The sequence below is a fragment of the Triturus cristatus genome, chromosome 8 (genome assembly GCF_964204655.1).
Source record: "Triturus cristatus chromosome 8, aTriCri1.1, whole genome shotgun sequence".
Lineage (NCBI taxonomy): Eukaryota > Metazoa > Chordata > Amphibia > Caudata > Salamandridae > Triturus > Triturus cristatus.
The window spans coordinates 591,753,941-591,773,336 of NC_140591.1; the positions used below are offsets into that span (position 1 = coordinate 591,753,941).

The 19,396-nt window shown below is 46.4% G+C and overlaps 1 protein-coding gene across 1 annotated transcript in view; it reads right to left on the bottom strand.

Annotated features, from left to right (window-relative positions):
* The window catches only part of COMMD6 (COMM domain containing 6), a 137,144-nt gene that overhangs the window by 68,230 nt on the left and 49,518 nt on the right, over positions 1-19,396 (bottom strand). Inside the window, exon 4 of the mRNA XM_085622021.1 lies at positions 18,271-18,347. Coding sequence (XP_085478147.1) covers positions 18,271-18,347 — 77 coding nt within the window. The remainder of the gene's footprint in view (positions 1-18,270; positions 18,348-19,396) is intronic.

Below are 19,396 nucleotides of genomic sequence, written 5' to 3' on the forward strand. Positions count from 1 at the left end.
GACTTTAAGCTGTTTTTACTTTTCTTCCAACAAGGTACCAAAACAATGAAAGGGCACTAAAATCAGTGGCGGCTGTCCCCCTAGGGTATTGGGGACAATCCTCGCCACTTGTTCCAGTCGCACTGTGAGCAATCAAGTGATGGTCTCAGCAATATTCAGGCCATGACCTTGGTTACTGGATTTTAAATGCATGATGCTTCGAGTGAGAATTGGTGTCATAGGTTCTGAGTTGGTTACCCTCCTATGCATGCATCGTGTACATGTAAAATCAAGGCAGTTTATCTTATCATAAGAAGTTTTAAGTGTAAGCCCTTAAGGGCAGATATCACCCCTATCTCTAACCCTCGCAGAAAGACAACCCGAAGATATGGCTGCTACTGATCAGTTGTCCAATGAGGGGAGAAGATGGTCCCATGTAGTTGTTATGGCTTTCTCCAGACTCAGCCAGCCCTAGCCAGTGCTTATCTATGTGGTCCCAAAAACCCTCACATCTCTATTACCACCCATGACAGTTTCCCACCAGAGAAACTGTCAGGTGAACAGAGCAGAGAAGCTGTCTGAACCTTCAGTAAGGTAAGTTGGTTGTCAAGAGAGTGGATTCTGTCAGCTGTGTAGGTATACATGTGTGTGTTCCCGTCCCTGTGCATATGTTGTGTGCTGTATGTTTGTATGTTCGTTTGGTCAAGTATGTACCTGTGTGTGGCACAGTGTATGTCTGTGTCACAGTACAGTGCTATTGTCCACCACAGCTTGCTACAAAACACGATGGAAAAAGGAGATAGGGTTTCAACAGGAAGATAAATAGGAGTGTGGTTTTTTTTTGGGAAAGCAGATGAGAATCTGCAGTAATGGTCAAAGTGACAATTGTAGAGATGGAGCTAATATTGTTGATGAATGGGGACAGCTTTTTAGTTGCTTTGGTAAGAAACCTTCAGATTGTGGTGGTATACTTCCTTGACTGGTACGCTTGCAGAGAGATAGTTCCTAAATCTCTACATAAAGCACTCCAAAGAAAACAGACCTTCCACACTTTTGAAACCACCTTCCTGTAAGATGAGATAATAACAGTGAAGTCCAAGTAAGCTTAATGCCTATGGCTTGGATTCAGCTGGTGGGTGTTTTAAAGATTTTGAGCCTGATTGAGAGTTTGAAGGACACAGTACAGACGTTTAGGGTGGCGAAGCACACTACCATCCATGAAATGTAGGGATGACTGCTGACCCAGCAGTCATCTCTGTACATTGAAAGGAATTGCAGTCACAGCAGTTCCTTTCAATGTACCAAAAGTGTGGTGAACGGGCGCTGTGGGTTTTGACAGACATTCACCAATTTTTTTCTCTTCTCAAAAACATATTCCAAAAGCAAGAGTCTGTTTTTGAAAAACAAACAACCAATTACCTCAACACCAAAGATTTTTTACCCAGGATGTGGGGGCATTATATATTTTTTCCTGTCCCTCAGCGCCAGGCTTTTCCTGGCAGGGACAGACAGTCCAAAAAAGACATTACACAGTCCACCCTAAATAGAGCGGGTGGTGTAATGGCCTTCCTACGACCGCCCCTACTCCACAAGGCCATCAGAGGAAGTGTTCAGTCTATGGAGTCAACAGGTGCTCCGTCGACGGAATACCCAACATCAAACTGTCTATACATGAGGCGGGCAGACTGAGGGTTTGGGGACAGGGTACTGCGTCATGTTTGCGATGGAGTACCCTGCCCAGCAGAGTCTACATTATGGCCCTTTTCCACCTTGATGCTTCTCCATAGCAGTGCAGAAAGCCTTTTTGTTATATAAAAATATATCTAAAATGATAATCTGAAATATGAAATGGGAGTAATGCCGTATTGACTGTCTACAATCAGAATGAAAAATGCTTTAGGGGAATTTGATGACATCAAAATGCAGGGATCATGGCTCAGAGCACGGAATGGGGCGTTTAAAGCATTCAGTGTGTACAGCGGAAAATACTTTATTTGTATATTCTAATAAGAAGTATCCCTTATCTCGTGACCCGTTCACCTTCTTTTCTTTCCCTGTCCTTTTGTCTAAAGCTGTTGACCTCCTAAGACCGCTAATACTTTTCTTTTTCATCTCTTATCCCTTCACTCTGGCCCTGTCACCTACAGGGCAATGCTCCCTTTCCACATGTTAACTCTACTTTGGCAAATACATGGTATCATTTGAGTACACATGTGCTCTTTGTCATTAACTGACTCGTGCAGGAGTGGAAGATGTGCTCTGAGGAGTGCAGACAAGCTTAATTTTAGTCTTCAGGCAAGCTTGGCTGCAACACAAGCTGGGGAATGTCTTCTTGTAGTGCAAGCTAAAGCTTGATAGGATGCTGCCTGTTATCATCATAAAGGTGAGCTCTTCTAAGGGAAGTAGGCAAACAATTTCTAATGTGCAGGCAAGCTATTGTTGAGGTGTAGTGTGCTATTCTTGGGTAGCAGGCAGGCTCTCCAAAGGCAGGAACATGCATGAACTCTACATCTTGTTTAACTCTGGGAATAACAATTATTTTCTAGTCATTCATGCCACTTGCCTTTTGTTGTGAGCACTTCAAAGATGGCTATTTCTCTGAACATTAATGTCTAACTTGAGTGAGAAAGATTTGTGTACATAGGGTTCTATCGAAAGTGCTTTGGATAAAGATCACTAAAAACAAAAAATTGTCCATATAATAAAATACTGATCCCTGAGGCGTGGCCTAGCAAGATGGCCGATCGGAATCACGGCTAGAGCGCTCCGCTGCCCTGGTCAAAAGGTTAAAAAATCCTGTATCCTGGAGTGGGAAGTCACACCCGTGGACAATCCTGCCACATACATACCTGCTGCCTGTTCTCCCCTAACTGTGGGCTGATCAGCGGTGTCTGGGTGTTCGGGAGCAACTGCCCCCCTCTACCCACAGCGGAACCAGGCATAAACAGTAGCAAGAAGTTGTGGTTGTATACCGTGCCACGGGGAGAACAACACTGCGGCGGCTGGAGCCTATAGGACGGATCTTGCCCATTAGATGTTTGGAGCTGTGGAGTGCTGCCTCAACGCTGAGCTATACTGGTCTGGAGAGGCGCCCTCTTGGCGTGGGGGGGAAAAGTGGTGAGAACGAAGTGGAGGGGATCGTATCCCTGCCCATCCTCCCTAATATTTCATCATGGGCCTCTGGCAATGGGGAAGGATAAGCCCGCCAAGGGCCCCCAGGGCAACGCCATTGTGCAGCACACTACACTGCAAGGCCCAGCCACGAGGGACGCTGAACTGCTGGGGGCAAGGGCACCGGCCCTGGAGGAGAGCCAACACGTACTGCTCTGCTGGAGGCCATACAGGGCTCACACACTGCACTGGAAGGGAAGAATGATGCGGTGTCTACCTCATGCAGAACTCCGCAAAGTGGCGGACAGAGTCACCACTGCTGAACACACTATAGCAGACCTGCAGACGGAGGCAACAGTGCTGAAGGCACAGGCGACCCCCCGTGGTGGGTACAACTGAGACTTTGGAGAACAGAGCGGAGGATGTAAGGGGCTGTTCCCGGAGGAACAACCTCAGATATCGGAGTTTTCCGTAACAAGTGGAGGGTGCCTCAACTAAAAGCTTCCATGAGGAATAGCTAAAAACACTGATGACTTCAAAAGACCTATCACCCATGTTTGCAATTGAGAAGGCAAAGCCTCCACCAGGGGCGCCCCTGACAGCGATCATTACCAGGGTCTTTAACTTCTGGGATGGAGACATCTTCCCTAGGGCTGCCCGTCTGGAGGGTGAGTATCGCTATGAAAACCACAACATTTCTATCTTCCTAGCCTATACACGAAGTGTACAGGCCCAGAGAAAAACCTTCATGGAAGTTAAACAAAAAATTCAAGTGATGAACCTCGCATACACAGCACACTGATGTATCCTGAGTGGTCGCCAATGGGAAGGTGCATTTCTTTGAGAACCAGAGGCGGTGTGGGCTTGGTTAGAGTTGCGCGATCGGGTCAAGGGAGAGCGACTCACGCGGAGGGTATTGGTGCAATTGGAGGGTATATTGGGCAGGAAAAACGAGAGAGGGGGAGCTGATGAGTTGAGTATATGGTGGCCTTTAAAAGTATTAGCGAGACTATGCCCATAGCTCATTGGCAAGAAGGAGTCTGTGAGATGTTGAGGGACATATACCCTGAAGAGTGGTTTGTTACCTTTGAGGATTCATGTGGTGAGTTTGCAATAGGGGCAGGACAATTTTTACAATATGCAAAAATTGCCAGAGAGGGGTTCCTGCAGGCCGCCCCCAACGATGGGAAATGTTGCAGCTGCTGTTGACAGTGGGTGGAAGGAGTTGGCAAACGGCTAGGGCGGTCAACCTCAAATCTGGCGAACCGGGTTCGAGTCTCGGCAAGGACGTGCAACAGCCTGTGGTTCTGGACAAATCACTTAATGTCGAATGTGTCCTCATGTAACGCAACTGGTGGTGGTGTAAAGCGCTCAGATACCCAAAACCTTAGGGTCAAGTTTGCGCTATATAAAACTGTTAAAAAATGTTTTTTTTAATAAAAAATATATAAAGAAAAGAAAAAAAAAGTGGGCAACACAAGCGGAAGGTTGTCTATGTTCTAGGAAGCACTTATGAGAGATAGGGCCAAAGGGAACCTGCAGGGCATAGGAGGTTTGGGTGGATGACATGGAGGAACCTGTCACGGACATAGTATGGACTGAGACACTTGTTCGAATGGGGTCATGTAATTCCCAGTTTGATTTGATTCACTTCAATTATGTACACCGTACCTATTTGACACCAATTAAGCCGAGTAGAATGTATGATAATAGGTAGGCGGACTGTCCTAAATGTAGGGCAGCGGGAACCTCCTTGCACACAGCCTGGATGAGTTCCACGGTGCGCACATACTGGACAAAGGTGACGGGAGACTGGGCAGGGCGACTGATATTGCGTTGGAGGAGACCCTTGGACAGTGTCTTCTGGGTATGGTTAAGAAACCCCAGGAGTCGGGGAGGCGACAATACAATGGAAATGTTTACAGCTGGCTTTGGTCATTGCTAAGCGGTGGGTGACAATGGGATGGCAGGGGCAGCGCCCCCCCCCCCACACCTCGGTGACCCTGGGAGCAGGAATATGGTACAATGGGCACTGGCATAGGAGACAAAGAATTCGATTGACCATGGTGGACAATAAGGTGGGAGAGGATTTGGAGATTTTGGCAGCACTATTGGAAGGCTTTCAAGAGATGGAGGAGGGGGTACAGTTGGGTCCAATAGGGAGGGGACAGGTGCTAGGGGTGAACACACAGGACATGAATGGGGAGCGGGAGGAAGAGAATGTGGAAACACAACGGTCAGTTTCACAGGAGGGATGAAGTGGTCGGCGATGATGGGAGACAGATACAATGAGGAGCCTCCTGGTGGATCCAAGTACTGTGGTCATGTCTTGCATATATGTGGGAGGGGGAAAATACATGGCTCACCTGTCAAGTGGGACGTAATGACAAGGTCTGCTATGATTGTACTAATGTTGATCATGATGCTGTAGTATTGTTTGTTTTTTTATTGGAGAAAAAAAATAAAAACATGTTAACAAAAAATATACTGATCCCTTCTGTGCATTGGCTAAATGTTACTGTGTTTACTGATTAGGTCTCGCCTTGCTATCGCGTAAGCAATCGCAAAGCGAGACTATTGTAAAAGGGCATTTTAAAATGCTCCCAAAAAGCGGATTGCATTGCTAGCACGCGCACAATCACGCGCTTGGTGCCGCCATGCATTCCGCTTTTTGGGAGCACTTCAAAGGGTTTGCTCCCCCGCCCCCTAGCGCGCGCGCCACGCTCCGCCGGGCTTGTCTTTTTTTTTTTTTTAACTTTAAGCGCGAGGCGCGCGTGCGGCCAATGCTTGTTTACTTGGCACTGCAACTTCTGGTCGCGTTGCTCCGTTCCAAATGCAGGCTAACTTGGGTCTTACCATTCCACACATGCTCCTGCCCTCCATGTAACTCGAATCCAACAAACCGCGAACATCTGAGGTTCATTTGCAGCGCTTTTATTGCAAAAAACATCGGGAACACTTGAAAATGGAATACATGACACAATGTGAATTCCTTTCATTTAACTACGGTAAATTATTCTGACTGGCGAATGCACTGCTGGGGAACTCGAAATGTCACTTTTCTGCGAGGCAGCAAGAAAACAAAATGGTACATCCGAGTTAATGGCAGGGCAGAGGAGGACTGCTGGTCGCCTTCCATAGCCCGGGGCTTAAAGCGAGGCCCAGCTGCCTGCAAGTTCTTGAAACCAATTTCGTGTTCTTGAAACCAATTTCAGGACACAACCAGCCCCTTTCAGTTTGACAATCTACTCCTTTAAAATACAAGGACGCTAAACTTAGTCTCACCCAGGAAGCTAAAGCGCCTCTATTCAAAAACAAGACAGAAACGAAAACAACCAAACGAAAAGGTCTGCCTTTTTCTGTGCAGGTTTTTTGTAATAGCAGGTCCGCCAGGCACACAAAGTGTAAACAGGGCAGGCACTTGTATCAAGTGCCTGGGAAAGCATCACACGGGGGTAAAACTGGAAATTCAGGCTCCGGGCTTCGAGGCCAATGAAAACGGGCGCCCTGGGAAGGAGTCTGCTGACATTCGGACGCCTCAGTCGTTATATAGTATGCATATGGAAGCTGCAGAGCTTGGTCAGCTTTGATCCAGTGCTTAATTTGAGTAGGTGGTTTCTGTTGTTCAGCGCCAGCACTTAATTGTCAGCACAGGCTGTAATGATAGTCCACCACATGGCAGAGTCAGTCAAACGTCAGGAAACAAATAAAAGATGCGCTCCTTTTATTCCACAAAACATTGTAAGGCCTTCAAGACAGGCATACTATATAGAATGTAAAGGGGTCTTCATCTGTATAGTCGAGGAGATTACAGGACATTCTCCTAATGCAAAACAGATGTTTGTGCCTGGCGCGAACCTGCATCATGGTGAGGGATAAGCTCACAAGAGCTATGTGAATATGTATGGCGTCATCATTAAACACAAGATAATATTTTTGAATTATTTAACAGAACTAAAATGATTCACGTTATTATCTTTTGGTTGACAATGATCCAACTTCGATGACAGGATATATGTTAAACTTACGAGACTTTTGTTTAGTTATCCTTAACTATTTATTTATTTTCCTTTTACCCCTTACTTCAGCAGTGACCTACAGTTTGTTTTACAAGCTTAGTATCCTGCTGTGTGCTGATTTACATCTCACAGATGCTGCAGAACAAAAGATTACGATCTTTACTACAAGGCTTATTGGAACTGAATTAGCTTGTCCTGGTTTCCTTTCGCAAGTGGCGAAACGTGCTAATGTTTCACACTATAGCAGACTTGCAGTCTCCTTTTTTTCCTAAACAAATGCCAGTACATTACAATATATGAATACACTTACGAAACCAATGTGTAAGCAAATATATTTTAAAAGAAAGTTTAAAGCGTATTACAAAGAAAACCATTATTGATTTTTAACGGTACTACTTTTATTTGTGTGTAGCTTTAAGCACGTAGCTACAGTTGCTTTTTAAGTGGGTAATTTGTAAGAAAAAACAATTGCCTGCGTTTTCATCATTTAGCAACTTTACACAATAAATGTAGCTTTACACACAAGTGGTCAAGATGCACTGTCATGGCGCTTCCCTTCTTTTGTTTACACTTTTGGGCGTATTCCTGGGCACAAAAACAAAATGCCCACCGGATGCGTTCTTGTCTTGCATCACCTGTGCTGTTTTTATCAATTTCGAAGGCAGTCTAGCAGCTAGGGCAACCGCCGTTACAAAACAGGTTTCTATATGAGACTTGTGTACATTATAATAATGTACCCGAAATCGTGAGCATGTAAGACGAAAAATGTTTATAGAATCATTACACTTCCCAGCCTTGGTGCAACACTATCAAACAATATTCAAATTCCTAGTGCTGCTAAATGGGCAGGCGCCTTTCCATCCATCTCCTGCAGCCCATATGGTCTTTGGGGTCCCCAAATCAATTCCGTAGATAAACCATTAATATCACTTAGTGTCTACACAGTGGGCAAGTAGAAGAACAAGCATTTGCAATGCAATAGGTCGCGCAGTTACGCAAGTTTAAGCTGTTGCATTGTAAATGACAATGCCTTTTATTTATGTTTTAATAAGCAAAACAAAAAAAGGCATTGTCATTTACAGTGCCAATAGCTCAAAATCGCGTAATTGCGAGACCTATTGCATTGCAAATGCTTGTTTTTTTAAAGTAAGCATACCAGCATAGCCCTCAATTAATATAATTTTATGAATGCCCCTTAGGAACTGCCTGTAAAGCCTATGGTTCTGCAGACAACATATTGCCGCTTCGCTGGACTGGCCCAGTTTAAATCTGATATTTATCTCACACCACTTTCAAAGTTGACCACATGCAATTGGCTGCAATGCCATCGCAGTTTACTGGAATGCCAACTGGCTTACTCTCACTTAGAGCAAGACAGAGTTGACGATTGCAGGCCCAATAAGTATCATTACACAAAGCCTTTAATACAGAAGGAGCAATGATCTTTCCACGTAACTATGCCTTGGAGAAATTTGAATTACACTGGAGTAATCAGAGTAATTTTCCAACTCTCCCAATACAAAATTACAGAAAATTATGTGAATATGCCGGTTAGTGTAAGTTGCAGTAATTTGGGGAAGAAAATGCCTACCCAAGAGCACAGGAACAGAGTGCAAATTGTTATTGTTAATTTTGACTTGTAGAGCGCTTAATACCTGCAGGTCTCTGGTGCTGGCTGCTGGTTGCTGCTATGCCTCTTCAGTTGCATTTAACACTATTGCCTGGGTCATTTTACAAGCATGGGTGCTTTTTGTGCAAGGAAAATAGCACTAAATGCAGTGTTATGCTTCTCGCATAATTCTGCATAATTGTGCTGTAATTTCACGGAATTCCTCTACATAAAAAATGTGTGAGTTAGCCCCACCTCTACACAAAAGTCACAGTTAAGCCTTTGGTGGTGATACCAGCCCACTCACAGTCTAATTATACTATGTTAATAAGCTCATGAAAATTGCTATTACTACCTAAAGTTAAATCATAGGCTGCATTGAGTCTGTGTAGTCTATGCAAGACTTGATTTCCAAACTAACTCCATGTAAACTCCAACCCTTAAGCCCATGTAATATACTTGTAAATAGATCAAAGAAAATATAATGCTGTGCAACAAGAGCATCCGCAAATACTTTCTTTTACAGTGCAAAAGTTGCACTAGTTGCTGTTCTACAGTCTTATTCATTTTTGCGCCTTTCTCTCTCTTGCTCAGAGTCTGATGATGACAAATGCCTGCCCGTGCCAGCCACCTAAACAAAATTAGGCGCTGCTTTCCTGTGTGTGCCTCTTGGGCATAAGAAAACAGTTTGAGCTCTAAGTTACCAGAACAACAGAGTTCATTGCCAAAAAGCTTTTTGTATGTTCTTTGGTTCAGATGTTTCGCTAGTGATGGCAGAGCCTAACAAAATAAGAGCAATAGCAGATATTTTGAAATTTAGAAAAAGAATAAATAATTAAATACGTGTTTCATCTCCCCCGCTTTTTAGGTTTCGCCTGTAAAGCGCCTGCGCTGTGCTTATGAAACATATTCTTTTTTTTTTTTTTTTTTTAAAACAATTTTTATTATTTTGATTTACAACAGTACAAAGCATTAGTATTCGTGTACACATTAATGCCACAGCAGAAAACCTTTGCGCATTGGTCACTATATCCCACCCCTCGGCAGGACTGCTACGCATTGTTCTAGTTTTGACAGCCACACCCCAAGAGTATGTCTCAAAGCCTCTCGCTTAAGTCTGAGTCCGAGGCCTCGTCCTCTTGCAGCGGTGGTGGTTCGCATATGTCCCCTCTATATTTATTCCACGGCCCCCACACTTTATCCCGCCTGATGAACACTGATCGCTCAGCCAGCATAGCTCTGTACATGTCCCCTCTCCAGACAGACAACAAAGGCACCTCCCCCGTACCCCATTTTTGGGCTATGTTCCGCTTGGCTAGCACAATCCCCAGCGTAGCCCAGCTCTGAGCCTGGCGGCTAAGGTCATTGGGTTCCCACACATTTAGCAGGCATCGCCTAGGCTCTGGTACCAGCGAGACTCCCCCCGACTGGGACAGTGTCCTCATCACCCGCCTCCAGTATTCTTGGATCTTGGGGCACTCCCATATGGTGTGAAAGAAGGTACCCTCCTTCCCGCAGCCGCGCAGGCAGAATGGGTGTGGTGCCCTACCTATTCTGTGCAGGGTGTGTCTGGTGTAATATGAGCGGTGGAGAATCCGTAGCTGCTCCAACCTAAGCCTGGAGGGGATCCCCGCCTCCCGTGGCGACGCCAATGCATCCCTCCAGTCCGGATCGTCAAACTCCCCTACATCGCTGGACCATTTCGCACGCAAGGGTCTCATAGGGTCCGGCAGATTATTTATGAGCTTACGGTATGTGAGGGAGGTAGCCTTTTTGTACATGTAATCTGTCAGCAATCTGTCCTCCATGGGCGACGCTTCCGGAACAGCAGCGCCGGGGTCTATTGTTGACAGTAAGGCATGCTTAATTTGCGTGTAACGGAACCATTCCGAGGGCGGCAGCTGATATTGTTGTTGCAGGAGCGTGAAGGGAACCACCGCACCCCCCTGCCACATGTCGCCCACCGTGGATATTCCGATATCGTCCCATTTATCGAAGCCCTTGCAGCCCCTAAGCCTCCCAAGCCGCTTCGTGTCCCACAAGGGCGTGAGCCGAGTCAAGACTCCTCTAAACCCCAGCCTAGCCTGGGCCGCGTGCCATATGGCCACAGTCTGCCTCAGGGGGCCGAACAATTCTGGGGTCAGCCTCCCGTCGTACAAGGGCGCTAGCATACCCCGCGTTCCTAGTATATCCCTGTCCGCCTTGAAGGCAGGGTCGGAGTGTGGGACATGGAGCCATTGGTTGACAACCTTCAACTGCGCTTCCCAGTAATAAAGCTGGATGTCGGGAAGCGCTATCCCTCCGTCATACCAACCGCGGGTCAGTTTGGACTGTGCAATACGTGCCGGCCCATTATTCCACAGGAGACAAGTCACCTGTGCCGCGACTGAGCGAAAGTACGCCGGCGGTATTGGGTACGGCGTGTTTTCCAGCACGTATACGAAACGGGGCAAGGCCATCATTTTAAAGAGCGCCGCCTTCCCCAACAGGGTCAGCGGTAGCGCTCCCCAGTGACGGGCATCTCGCTTGAGGCGGTCCAATGGGGGCCGAAGATTTTTTGGGAGAAAGTCCGCCGGATCTACTGTGACATGGATACCCAAGTATTTAAAGGACCCCTCCGCCAATCTAAGCGGGCAATCTGCCGGCAGCAGTGGTGGAGGGCCGCGCAACACATACATGACCGACTTGGTCCAATTTATGGTATATCCGGATGCTTTACCGAAGACGGCACAGATGTTAAGCAGCGTTAATATGGAGCGGCGCGGGGAGGCCAGATACAGCAATACATCGTCCGCGTAGAGAGAAACTCGGTCTTCCCAATCGATCGCCCATTGGAGTCCCCGTATCATGGGTTCCCAGCGTATCCATGCCGCCAGCGGCTCAAGTACCAGGGCAAATAACAACGGCGATAGAGGACAGCCCTGGCGCGTACCCCGCGTCAGGTGGAAATCCTCTGACATATGCCCGTTGGCAATGACATGAGCCACCGGCTTGGTGTACAGAAGCCGGATCCAGGCACAGAACTTGGGCCCAAATCCCAAGTGCTGCAGCACTGCGAAGAGAAAGGGCCATTCGACCATGTCAAACGCCATGTGAGCGTCCAGTGACAGAAGCACCGCTGGCTCCTCCACTCGATCCGCCTGTGCCAGCACACTGTGCAACCGCCTCAGGTTATGGGACGTACTTCTGCCGGGCATGAAACCGGACTGATCTGGATGTACGATATCTGCCAGATACGGTGTGAGCCGAGTCGCCAGTAGTTTGGCCAGGATCTTCGCCTCCGCATTGAGTAGGGAGATGGGGCGGTAGGACGTACACTGATCCGCCGGCTTGCCCGGTTTTGGTATCACCACTATGGTGGCTGTACGCTGATCGGGCGGGAGTTCGCCTTTCTGCAGGCTGTCTACAAACATGTTGAGCAAGTGGCGTGTGAGCGTCTCCACCTTCCGTTTGTACAGCTCGATCGGTATGCCATTGGGGCCTGATGCCTGAAACATATTCTTTTTAATATATTCTTTTTAATATAAATCTTAAAAGGTGCTTACATCCCACCCCTACTTTCCATTAGTTTGTATGCTTGCCAATAACTTTTACTCTGTTTCTATTGGTTGTAGCATGCTATTTATTGTTGTTCATTGTGTGTTTTTCTTATCAGTGGCCCTTGGCTGAAGGACTCCTTTTCATTTGCTTGGAACTTCTTTGTTATTTTATTTTACGAGTGAGCATGGCATCTGCACTCCTGACCTCCTTCCACTCTCGACTGTGTTTTAACTCTTAGACATGTCTGCAGCCAGTCCCTAACAACTTCAAATAATTTCACAGTTTCTGCTCGGTGACTGCTGTGTCCTGAGATAACCAGCAACATGCAAGGGTGATCAAAGGCCAGTAGACACATCAAGTAAGCCTAAAGGGGGCAAGAGGGAAACTAAATGTACTTTAATCCTGCTATTATACAAGTTAACCTAGTTTTTTGTAGGCGCAGGATCACAGAATGTTGAGTCGACGCCGAGACTTGAACATGGCTTCCCAGCTCCAAGGTCAGCAGTTCTGGCCGTTCCACCACACCCTCTGTCCTGGTCTTTTTCTTGGTATTTTCGGTACATCTTGCGGTACCCACAGAGCTCTTTGGGGGTGCCATGGCAGGCGCAATGTGCACACTCTTTTGTTCCAAAAACCCTCTATCCATCAAGGACCTATAACACTGCATTGATATCGCTTAGTGGTTCATCTCCATGTTCCTGCATGCTTGGCCAGCTTTAGGCAAAGGTGCCGAGAGCTTGCGACTCCCTGCCTGGCTCACTTTCTCGTCCCGCCGATTTCTAAGACTCATTTAGGTTTCAATTCTGCGATTTCTCACCAAGGAACTCATTGTTTCTGCCTCCCTCTCGCTTCAATTGTTCCTCCTCCTCCGCCCTCCCTCCATGCGTTGTCTCTCTGCATGACTTTTACTTTTTTTTCTCCATCTCTCACCTTTTAAATCCACTTTATTTCTGATTACCCTGTTGTTTTTGTAATTCAGCCTTATCACAGATCGCTCCAAATGGACGAGAATGCTTTTGAAGTTAGGACTCGTGGCTCAGTCTCCTAATGCCTTCACGTTTGGGATGGGCGTTTTCCTCATGGTCACAAGCTGTGCTTTTATATTCCAATCGCAGTGACAGGTAAGATTTCTCAGTGAGCTGAGCACCCAACTGGCACAGGGCCTACTCGGGTAATTCTGTCCTGAGCAGTGAGATGTCACAAGTTATTGCCTTTCATTAGGTGGTCGGATGTGCAGAGTGCTAAATGCCAGAGTGTGTGCACAAGCTACAGATGACATTTTGTGAGATATGTGCTGCTTGTTCAACTCACCTTTACTGTCAGGGATCGTTGGAAAGAGCAGCTGTGCGCTGCTACTGGCTTTGTCACCGGGGCTTGTTTCCATTACGAATGAGCACATCTGCAGGCTCAAACGTGCATGCCTGCGCCCCTGCTTTACATATTTAAGCACTTGCATGTACTTTCAAAGCAGGGATGCTGCAGTTCAGTGTTGAGGTGCACTCTATGTCGCATAGCAGCAATGCTGCAGGAGTGAGCGTAGGGTCTCGGCCTGATTCACATAGGTGTGAATCTACTTAAAAATATTTTAACTTGCACATGTACAATTAGTACTCAACTTAAAAAAAGAGCTAAACGGGTGTAAATGAATGCAATACTTAAGCACTCCACATTTAGGACTTCATTACGATTGGTCGGATTTGCGGTGGAGAAACCGGTAGGCCGAAATTAAATTTACAAGGCCGCTAGCTCCGCAGCAAAGTCCGGCCATTATGAGGTTTTTCAACCAGAAGGAGGATACCTGCTTGTACTCAGTGGCGGCTGGCAGGGAAAGGTGGCGGGAGGATGCCGGGGGAGGGTTAAAAAACGTACCTGCTCGTCGCCGGTCACCAGCCGCCACCTCTCCTCCATCCTTGCTGTTCTCCTGGCTCCCGGCAGCATTCAGGCTCACAGACTCCCCATGCCAATCATGACGCTGCTGTCACTAGCATAAACAACAATTGATGGACAGAATGCAGAACAATGTCATACATTCACCCCAGTACAGAGATCTGGGCCTAAATCCATCGTTTTTTTGCTCACCATGCCATTCCAGTGTGGACCCAGCCATATGCAAATCAGTCTTGACCCTGTGCCTCATAGGAACAGTCCAGCCCGAACTGCCAGGCCAGGTCCTCCCTGGACTGGAAACAAGCATCCTAGGACCAGTTTCGGGGTTTCACTCCTCTTCAGCCAGGATAGCCTGATTCCAGTGGCATGGAGAGCACGGGACTCACGTCTGAGCATACCCGTCCCACTCGGGGTGACAAATGCAAAAAGAACTATTGATGAACAGAATGCAGAACAATGTCATACATTCACCCCAGTACAGAGATCTGGGCCTAAATCCATCGTTAGCATGAAAGCAGTGTCGTGATTAGTCTAAGCACGGTGGTTCGGTGCTCAGACAGGGTGTGTGAGCCTGTGCATGTTCTCCACCCGGGCTGTGTAATACAACCTGGTGGAGAACATGCTAAGTGCGCATGACAGTTTGGCCACCCCAAGACGGCTGGCCAAACTGTCATTCATGCTCACTTATAGAGCACCAACCACTCCTCCTCCCTCACGTCACGTAAGCCTAGCCCTGCCCCACCCTAACCTGGCTGCAAGCTCCATAGTAAAAATAAAATGATAATAACGTTCTGTTATTATCTTTTTATTTTACCTTTGCATTGCTCGGAGAGCAGTGGGGTAACGCTCCTCCGCCTTAGAAGAGGAGCCGCCGCTGCTCGTACTTGGCTTTACCAAGTGCTTTTACAGCTAAAAATAGCAGAACAATTTCCCCCCTGCTATGAGCAAGCCGAAAATGTCAGCAGGACAGCTGGAGGGGTTGCGGAATAGGCTTGGTTTGTGCCTCTCTTGGGACTTGGTCATTCTGTACCCTGAAACCCGTAATCATGCATTGCGTTAGTTCTCCTGGAGTTACCATTCTGGGTAAAATAATACAACTAGCAATGAGGAACTAAGTGGTGATTCGCAAAAGTTTGTCACAATATTTCTAGCATATTTAAGAAAAACCCGTAAGGTCTAAGCGTAATTGAAACTGAAATTTTTATTAACACTTTCGGAATACAAGCACTGTTCATGCACAAGGGCAATAATGAACATACGGAATTAAAATATCCTATCACAAGACAGTGCAAGGTGTATTAAAAGCCCAATATCACAAGAAAAGTCCCCGGGCAGGCTGAAATGAAGGCTTTGCAATGCGAATGTCAAGGTAAGACAGACAGATCATAAGTTAAACAGGGCAAAAGAGGGAAAATCTGCTGGGTGGGCTAAAACCAGCAGAAATGCTTAGAGGTAATAGCAGCTGTGAAGGAGATGCAAAGGGGGGGGGGGGTGCTCTGGGAAAAAGAGCCTTCATCTAGGAAAATGCGGTTGCAAAACATCCACATTATACCAACAACTCAAAGTTGCCGGTAACCCATTCGCAAATGATAATGGGTCCCCAAGGGACCCCCTTCCCCTTTGAGAATGCTTAAAATATATTTTTAAGAGCAGGCAGTGGTCCTAGTGGTCCCACGAACCGCTGACTACTTTTTAAAAAAAAAAACACTTTTCATTTTTATATTTTTAAACGCATCCCGTTTCCCTTTAAGGAAAAATTGCTGCATTAAAAAAAAATTGCTTTATTTAAAAGAAATCACAGACATGGTGATGGAAGTGAATCCTAGTGGGTCACAAACTGCGACCTACCTCATTAATATTCATGAGGTAGGTCTCTACGAATCGCTAATGGGCCAGATATTACTTTTGTACATTGGTAATAACGATTACCAAATAGCGATTAAAAAAAAGCCACAAAAAAAACGCTATTTGGTAATCGCTATTACTAATTTATGTACATCAAGCCCTTAATCCCACCTCGAGGACCTTTTGACATCAGCAGATCTTTCAGGCTGTCCAAGAGCCGCAGTAGCAGCAGATCACGTCCTGGTGTTTACTTGTGCATTCAGGGAGTTGTGGTTTTTTGTTTGCTATTATAAAGTCAGGACTGAATGTAAGTCTCGTGCCTCCCTCAATTCCATCAAGTCAGACAAGGTGACTCTGCTTTATAACATTCCCCCGACCCTAGGCTGTCTGGTTCTGGCAGAATTAAGCTGGTGCAGCAATCACAATGAGCACACAGCCCACCTACCTGCTTTGAAGACACCAAATCAGCAGTAATATTACTGCATAGCATGGCCCGATCACATTGCACCACACCTCAACAGAAGTGCTGGGCAGGCAGGGCCTCTTACTACAGGGCTGGGGCCACAGACAATAGGCCATAGGCATACTACTAGACTGTCTCTGCAGGCATTAGTCACCATTGTGAAGATAGGTCATGTATAGCTGAGGCCTGGTCAGCGCGGTCTTTCCCCGAAGACTTGTAACAGTCCAGGACATCGTGCGGCAGCACAATCTTGGACTCTGTGCTACATACTGTCGAGAGTGAGTGTCATATCTGGCACTCCTGCCGGCCTGGTGCTGCTGCTCGACTCCAAGCAAATTCAGTGGAGGAGCTTCCATCACCAAAGCAGAAGCCTGGTTCTTGCCCAGAGGCTGCACATGCCAGATGAGCACCTGGCTGCAACTGCCCCTAACAAGCACCCGTCAGATCCTGGCCACATCCATCGGGACGGCCTCCTATAGCGCAGGTCTTCTGTGCTGCTCAACCGATGTAGCGTGAATCCCAAATGAAGCTGCCGCAGTGGCCCAGTGTCAGCAATGAAAGCGCGGTACAACAGAACAGCCGAAGCAACTTGAGCAGATAATGGGGCTTCACACACAAAAGTCTGAATTAGACACACATTCTAGTGTTCAGCAGAAGAAACAGTGACAGTTACTTATGCAATTCCATTTTGTGTATAAACTGTTATGCTGAACTACAACTCAATCCACATAAGTGAAGACCTAGAGAACTGCAGCGGTACCAAATCTAAGCCTACGCTTCTGCAAAAGTCCTATATGCACTAGGGGAACTCCTAGAACGTGCGGGTGGTGCCATAGAGTATGTAAATGTTTACCTAGGAACAGTAGTTGGAATCCAAACCACATAGGTGAGTCCACTGAATTGTGTTGTATTATGTTTTGATATGTATTTACAGTACATGCCTTTTACTAAGATAAGCACAAGGCTGAACAATGCCTTACTGTGTCACATTGACTGTGGAGTAGAGCTTTTGTCTCCCCGCTACCTCCATGGGAAGCTTTTGACTGCTCGCCTGTGCTACCCTGAAATTTCAAAAAGGGTGTACTTGATTCAGTTTGCATTGTAATAATAGGACAGAACCCAGGACACCAGTGACAAATGACCTCAACAATCACAGTTGGGGCCTAGTAGCCACGTTCTGCCCTGTGGTTTCCCAAGCAGAGTCCGGCACCAACCCTTGATGTACTTTAAATAAAAATGAATAATAAAGTGATACTTGGAAGGAACTTATTTCCATTCTCTTTTTCAAGGTATACTAAAGTTAGGGCATTAACAGCGGAGATAGGCGCTCAGTCTAGAAGTGGCTGAATGGGCCTCCAGCTCTTTCAGTTAAGAATTGAGCTGCATAATTAGACTGCCAGTAGGGGCCAAAAACATATGCTATTGCGACAAAAGGCATGTAGAGGCAAAAATTATATCCTATTGTCTACAAGCGGTGTGCCACACAGTGGCATAGATGTGGAGGTCTCTTGATTCCCACATGTCACGGAGAAGATACCTGCAGTGCTTATAAATAAATTCAAAAACATATGGGGCCCCTTCGGAACCCCCGTCGCTTACTGCACCCACCTCCTCACCTCAGGGTGCAAAAAGATTCAGGATACGACTGCTGACTGAAACATCTTTTTTTATTGCACTTAATGAAAAGGTGGCTCGTTTTTCGTTTCTCTATGCTTCCATTTCTCTTTTAATGTACATCATGATTTATTAACTGTATTTACTCACCGATAATATATAAATAATGTTTAGAAGAAAAAAAGACTTATTGGCTTTCATACCTGTATAGATAATGCACAGCGTGAACTACTTTCCCCAACTCTCCCACAGTGATATCCAGGCCTGCTGTTTGAAACCTCTGGTAAGAACGTTGTAGGGAGAAAAAAAGGTTTATTAACAAGACTTTATAGCAAAACAATATCAAATGAAAGGTAAATTGTGCTCCGGTTTTGGTTACGTTTTAGAGCTGCATAGTGTATGTATTAGTTAAAAGTATATGCATAGCACCATTCCCCGTCAAGGTTCCTCAGCGCTTTTACTACACCATGTAATGTTGCAGGAGGAAATACATTAATAGTATTGTGTAGGTTTCATTCAAGTGCCTCGCAAGGCTGTTACAGCTGCCACTCATGGCAAACCGCCCAACACTGGAAGATTGAAATTATGGATAACCTAAGCCAAAAAGAGGGGCAGACGCAATCTCCCAATTGAAAAACACTGCACAGGATGGACTAAATGAACAAACAGAAAGGCATACACAATAATACAGAGTAGATAAACGGAAGTGAAAAGATTTTCTGAAGCTTAAATAGGATACACGGAACGTCAGCAGTGCAAGCTTCCACCACTGACAGAACAGGTACAAGGAGCAGGTAGGAAAGGAGGCCCAGGAGGCACACGGGAACAGAAGGGAAACTCTGGCATGGAGGTGAAGAGGGCACAAGTGTCAGGCAGCATTGTGGGCACGGCAGAGCAGGGCACGAGGGACACAAATGTTGGTACAAAGCGGTGTGTGGACAGGGAGGATGGTGTAGCCCAAGGGGTGGGAGAAATTGAGCTGTAGGCATGGGTGAGTGGTGGGAATGTTGACAGTGAAGGAGCTGAATTCTGCACTGCTGTTCCCTGTGTCCTGCTCCTCTGGGACACCAACATGTAACCGGTGGCTGATTCCCTAGTAGACATGAGCCCACGAGCAACATTCCCAAGTGACAACCATTGAGTCCCCAACCATTGCTTCAAAGAATTTAAAACAACAAAAATTAAAGGTCTGAGAAACCTGCACTTCAAGACTGAAATCCCAGCGCACACAAGTCATCAATTCACCTGTCTTAGGAAAAACAAATTATGCTCCAGATATATAATGGGATGTTGTTCTTGCAGAGGCTCCGAGTGGCAAAGTCGAGTCTT